Here is a 6000-nt window from a genome sequence, read left to right as displayed (position 1 = left end):
CATCACTTCCCCCTCCATCATCCCAACCCACACCCTTCCTCCTCATACCCCACCCTCCTCCCTCCAGACTCCCACCCCATCCCTTCCCTCTTCCCATTCCTTCCCCTGCCTCCCCCACCCCCATCCTCTGAACTTCCAACCCACCCCCTCCCTCCCTCCTCCAACTCCCCCTTTGGACTCCCACCCATCCCTTCCCCCTATCCCAAGGGATTTCAAAAGGACCCGCACCTCTAATCTGTGAGCTCGTGTTTTACCACCACCTCAATCTGCAACCTCGCTCCTCCGAGTCTTAATGTTCCTGTCCTGGCTCGCCAAATTGTCGAAGAATACTCAATTCCTCTTGTACATTTGAACCATATATTTAATACGTATGCTTATGGAGAAACAGAGGAGATTCAATTCCACAAGAAAGCAATATGCTCTGATTCTAATAGTACATGGATGTTGAGTTGCTTATATAATAAACAAAGGTGGGAAAGCTAAGATCATGGAACAATGTCTGGTCGATTTCGAGACAGGTACTGCTGAGGCTGAAGTTTTGGGATGCGGGGAAAAGATTACTCATAGCCTTTTTTCCGCAGTGGCCACTCGTAGGTCAGCTTTAATTCAAAGGGTTGGGGAACAATTTATGATCTGAACTTGATTGGAGTTCAAACGGTCATCTGGATATTACTAAAAACACACATTACATTGAAACTAGACTCCAGCTTCCAGCCAGACTTTCAGACGCCAATATAATTAGTTATATATGAGAATCCCTTAATATTAATAAGCTAAATAGAATAATCGATAATTCTGTTCGACTGAATTGAGATTAAAGATTATATGGAAGGCCAGTGTGTTTTTGGGAAGAGGGGTGTTGTACTTCGCAAACTGGGAACCTTCAAATACAGTAAAGAGATACAAGGCCGTTTAAAATACAACTATATATATATATATATATATATATATATATATATATATATATATATATATATATATATATATATATATATATATATGTCGAGGCATCGATCACCCTTTACTGAGGCATGAAGACGTCGATGTACTTGAGAGAAAATTGTTTATTACCTATCAATACGTGCGCACAGAAAACACACCCCAGGCACAACAATTTGCGTTTGAGGAACCCGGAGAGTGCTCTGCCAGAATGGTCGAGTCACTCCCTCATATATACATGGTTTTATATCCAACAAATTTCATTACATAATCGTCCTCCCTTTCATCCGAGGACCAACTGGATTACCAGCTGGCTTATGTCCTGGCAATATATATCAAACTGATAAGCAACGTCAAAGGTTTTCCTCCCAGATTCTGCTACACAATGCTCCCTTGAATCACTCAAGTATGAGCTTACTTATCTCACACACAATGTCCCAAGCAGGAATATATTTTAATTAACTGCAGGTGAGTGAATTGAGTTGGGAAGAAACAAAAGCTTCAAAGAAACAGGTATAAATCCAAACACGTGTATATTATATATATATATATATATATATATATATATATATATATATATATATATATATATATATATATATATATATATATATATATATATATATATATATATATATATACGCACACACATGTTCGAGCACATAGATGTAATAATCGTGTTGTATTCTAATACATTTTCCCATTATAGGGTTATAACAACACATTGTGCTATATGCTCAAAAAAACCTTTACTTTTAAAGTTAATTATCAATCAAGCTTAACTGGCTACATTTTCCTTTTATCATCACACTTAAACTCATTGTGCTAATTTTGGAGAAATTTGCATCTGCAGTGGTATCAGTGTTGTGTTATGCATCATTGCTTTCTCAATCAGTGTGACTATCGAGGGGTCAATTTTGTATACATGTTGTTCGTCTTTCGGCTGCTCCTGTTAGGGGTCGCCACAGCGGATCATCCGTTATGATCCGCATACTGATTTGGTATAGGTTTTACGCCGGATGCCCTTCCTGACGCAACCCTGGTCGCCTCTTACGACACAGGGATAAGGATTGGGTTTCGCCATGATTACGTGCTGCCATACACCCTCTCATAGCGCGGCCCAGTGCAGAGGTCCCGTCCTCAAGCGATCCTCCAACCCAAGCCTCCGAGTCGCCGGATTGCAGGCGCACGCCACTACGCCCGGGTAATTTTGTATACTTGCATGCATTTTATAATCCATAAATGTGGGACACCATCAAAGGCATTTTTGTAATTTATCCAGGCTGTGGAAAAGTTGGTTTGGTGGAGCTTGCAGTTTTGAAGGATGGTTTTGTTTCACAATAAATGGTCTATTGTTCCATAACATCCCTTTTTACATACTTGCTGCTCTGCCTCTCAAGCTCCTTGTTGAGTCAGGGGGTCATAAATTGCATCATTGATTACACCTGTTAAATGTTTGTATGTTGTTGGTCGGCATGTTATTGGTCTATATTTGTGGGGTAGATAGGTTTCTTCAGATTTCAGAATTAGAAATGCTTCCTTCTGTGAACCATTCATCAATTGGCTGTTCCTCTTGGATGGGTTTGTTAAATGCTCGAGCGTAGTGAGGGTGGAGAGCAGGGAATTGCTTTAGCCAGAAGTTTGGAATCCTATCCGGGCCTGGGCATTTGAAGTTCGGTGCTTTTTCGAGATGTTTTCTAATTTTCTCTTCATCAGTTATCATTGGGTGCATTTCCTGCAGGTGTTGCTTTTTCTTTTCCAAGTGTCATATCCAAAATGCATCCTTGTCATGTCCTTTTTCATCTTCAAATATACCTTTCCAGAATTTTTCTGGATCCTCTTTTTTCAGGGGAGTTGTCACATTTTCTTTTTCTTTTCTTCTCCGTATAACTTTTTCGGGTTGCTTTCAAACTGTTTATTTTGACTTCTTTTATTTTTTGTATACCTTGTCGAGGCTCGTATGAGAGCTAACACACAATGCACATCAAGGGGGGCATGAGACAAGAGGGCGGGAGAGGGTAGGACAAAACAGTGGGGAACAGAGTCATTGAGATCCATGGATGGGGCGGGGAACATGGGGTGTACAAGATGGACATTACAGGGACTTTCAGGCAGGAAAGCAGGGAATTTGAAGGATGTTGGTGCGGGGTAGATTAACGGGGGTAGAAAAGATCGAGGATTTGGATGGGGGATGATAAGAGGTGGTGGTGAACAGCTATTTTGAAGGCCTGAAGGGAAGAATGGGATTGAACAGAGTGAGGGAGTTTATTCCAAAGGTGGGAAAAAGAGGAATGAAAGAGTGAAGGTGAGCAGCGATTCGTGATTTTGCTAGTTTTACCAGAAGTGGGTTGTTGGCGGACCTTGAGCGCCCTGTGGAAATATGGCGGGGACAAAGATTTGGGGAGCATTTTAGTTACTGCTTGGTTTATTCTCCTTGTATCTTCAACTGTTTATTGTTGTTTATTCGGTGAAGATGTGGTCTTTGCTTGGGTGATATTAATTCGATTTCCTCTACTTTATTAGCCTGCTCGTCTTCTAACCTACGCTGTTCATTGTCAACCTCCTCTTTCTCTTCTTCATTTTGTTGTCCATTATTCTCACTGTGATCTGTCCTTGTTGCTCTTTTGTTTTGTTTGCAAAGGTGTTATTTGATCTGAGTTAGTAACTTTGAGTAGATCTTTTTCTCGGGGTGCTGCTGTAGCATTTTCACTTGTCATTCTCTGATCCTGATGTGGAGTTTTCATCTTTGTCTCTTGATTCAATTCACCAATCTGTTGCCCAATTTCTGTTTCTGGTATTGTAATTAAATTTGAAATCTCATCTGTTTCTGTTTTCCTCTTGGTCTATTATCTGTGTGGCATCAATAAGTTCTGTTGGTTGTTCCTTTTCTTTGGGAGTTTGTATCTGGGAATCTCACCCCAAATGTATGTCCCATCATTCCATTGTGACATTGGTGGTAGGTCACCATTAATAGGTAACCAGTCATTTATTATTGCCTCATCAGTTTGTTCATCTCTTATTTTTAGTTCTTCCTCTGTGAACATTTTCTGTTTGAGGATAGTTTTTCTTTGAGTTTCGTGTTGCCCTATTGAAACTACCTTTATCAGGGCATAATCTTCAGATTATCTTTTCACAGGTATTCGCCACTTTCTTTTCTCATACCTTTTCGTCTGGCATATTCACATTGCCTACAATAAGGTACACTTTCCTTCTTTGTCCAGCTTATCTTTTTTATGCCGATTCTCTCTCCTTGGGTCATATGATTTACGTCTTCAATTGCTTGCTGTCTTGCTTTGTCAGTTACTTACTTTATTCTTTCCTGGTTGAAGTATCTTTGCTTCAATTATGTTATTGAGTGTAATTTTGTTTATGGAACTCTTTCAGCCTTGGCTGCCAGCTGTTTGTTTCAATTGGTTCATGAATCTTTCTCCTTTACCGCTAATCCCCCATGCTTCACGTGTAGAATACACTTTGCAGTGGTGGATGACTTCTTTCTACTCTAAGCTCCAGCTCTGTTCATTTATTCTTCTGATTCGTCTGGAGCCAAGGAGTTATTAATTGTACAACAGGCAACACCTTTTTAGCTTTGGTGTGGAGCTCTGTCCTTTCATGAGGCAGGGATCCCCTTTCTCACCGGAGAAGATGCAGTCACTATCTTTTTCAGCACACATTCCGGCTGCTCGGTGTGGCTGCACAGACTTTGGCCTCAACCTACGAACGGTCTGTCTCCCCAATGTGAGTTAGTTTGTGTGTAATCAAGGTTGATAACTGACGAAAAACCTTAGAACACACAGAACACTTGTACGGCTTCTCCCCAGTGTGAATTAGTTTATGTTTTTTCAAGTTTGATAACTGACTAAACAACTTAGAACACACAGAACACTTATACGGCTTCTCCCCAGTGTGAGTTAGTTTGTGTGAATTCAAGGTTGATAACCGACGAAAAACCTTAAAACACACCGAACACTTGTAAGGCTTCTCCCCAGTGTGAGTTAGTTTGTGTGTATTTAAGGTAAACAAATGACGAAAATCCTTAGAGCACATGAAACACTTATATGGCTTCTCCCCAGTGTGAGTTAGTTTGTGTGTATTTAAGGTTGACAAATGACTAAAATCCTGAGAACATACAGAGCACTTGTACGGCTTCTCCCCAGTGTGAGTTAGTTTGTGTGCGTTCAAGGTTGATAACTGACGAAAAACTTTAGAACACATAGAACACTTGTATGGCTTCTCCCCAGTGTGAGTTAGTTTGTGTTTATTCAAGTTTGCCGACCGACTAAAATCCTTAGAACACACCGAACACTTGTACGGCTTCTCCCCAGTGTGAGTTAGTTTGTGGTTATTCAAGGTAAACAAATGACGAAAATCCTTAGAACATACAGAACACTTGTACGGCTTCTCCCCAGTGTGAGTTAGTTTGTGTTTGTTCAAGTGTCCGAACTGACTAAAAACCTTTGAACACTCAGAACACTTGTACGGCTTCTCCCCAGTGTGAGTTAATTTGTGTTTATTCAAGTTCGATAACTGACAAAAATCCTTAGAACACACAGAACACTTGTACGGTTTCTCCCCAGTGTGAGTGAGTGTGTGGTTATTGAAGGTTGATAAGTGACGAAAAGCCTTAGAACACACAGAACACTTGTACGGCTTCTCCCCAGTGTGAGCTAGTACATGCCTTCTTTGATGTCCGTGAAAATTTTTCAATTGAGCAAAGACTTTATGACACAAAGAACACTTGTAGGACTTCTCTTCTGTCTGTATTTTTTGATGAAAATTTAAAGATGATAATACGGTAAATGATTTGTCACACACACAACACTTGTGTGGTCTCTTACTTCCTTGGATATTCTCGAGGGTCTCTGTACAACTTTTACAACTGTGGTTATAAGACACGATGCTAATTTTGTCAGTTTCTTGACAAATGGTCCAATTCACGTGTGGATTGAAAACCTCCGGGTCGAACAACTGGGAACAGTTGGAACAAGAAACCAGTTTCATTTGTTTCTCTGTAACGACAAGTCACAAAAGTCATTAACATTTCAAGCCATCTATTAAAAATAT

The 6000-nt window shown here is 40.3% G+C and overlaps 1 protein-coding gene and 1 pseudogene across 1 annotated transcript in view; both read right to left on the bottom strand.

Annotated features, from left to right (window-relative positions):
* Positions 1-1046: 1046 nt before the first annotated feature.
* On the bottom strand, positions 1047-4610 carry LOC147009330 (uncharacterized; annotated as a pseudogene).
* LOC147009327 (uncharacterized) overlaps positions 1047-6000 on the bottom strand; it is a 254071-nt gene continuing 249117 nt past the window's right edge. Inside the window, exon 21 of the mRNA XM_085861178.1 lies at positions 1047-5945. Coding sequence (XP_085717304.1) covers positions 4651-5945 — 1295 coding nt within the window. The 3' untranslated portion in view covers positions 1047-4650. The remainder of the gene's footprint in view (positions 5946-6000) is intronic.

The sequence above is a fragment of the Eptatretus burgeri genome, chromosome 17 (assembly GCF_056783735.1).
Source record: "Eptatretus burgeri isolate ZD-2024b chromosome 17, Ebu_testis_v1, whole genome shotgun sequence".
In the NCBI taxonomy this organism is placed as follows: Eukaryota; Metazoa; Chordata; class Myxini; order Myxiniformes; family Myxinidae; genus Eptatretus; species Eptatretus burgeri.
The sequence above is the reverse complement of the archived record's forward strand: the minus strand, read 5'-3'. Positions and strand labels throughout refer to the sequence as shown.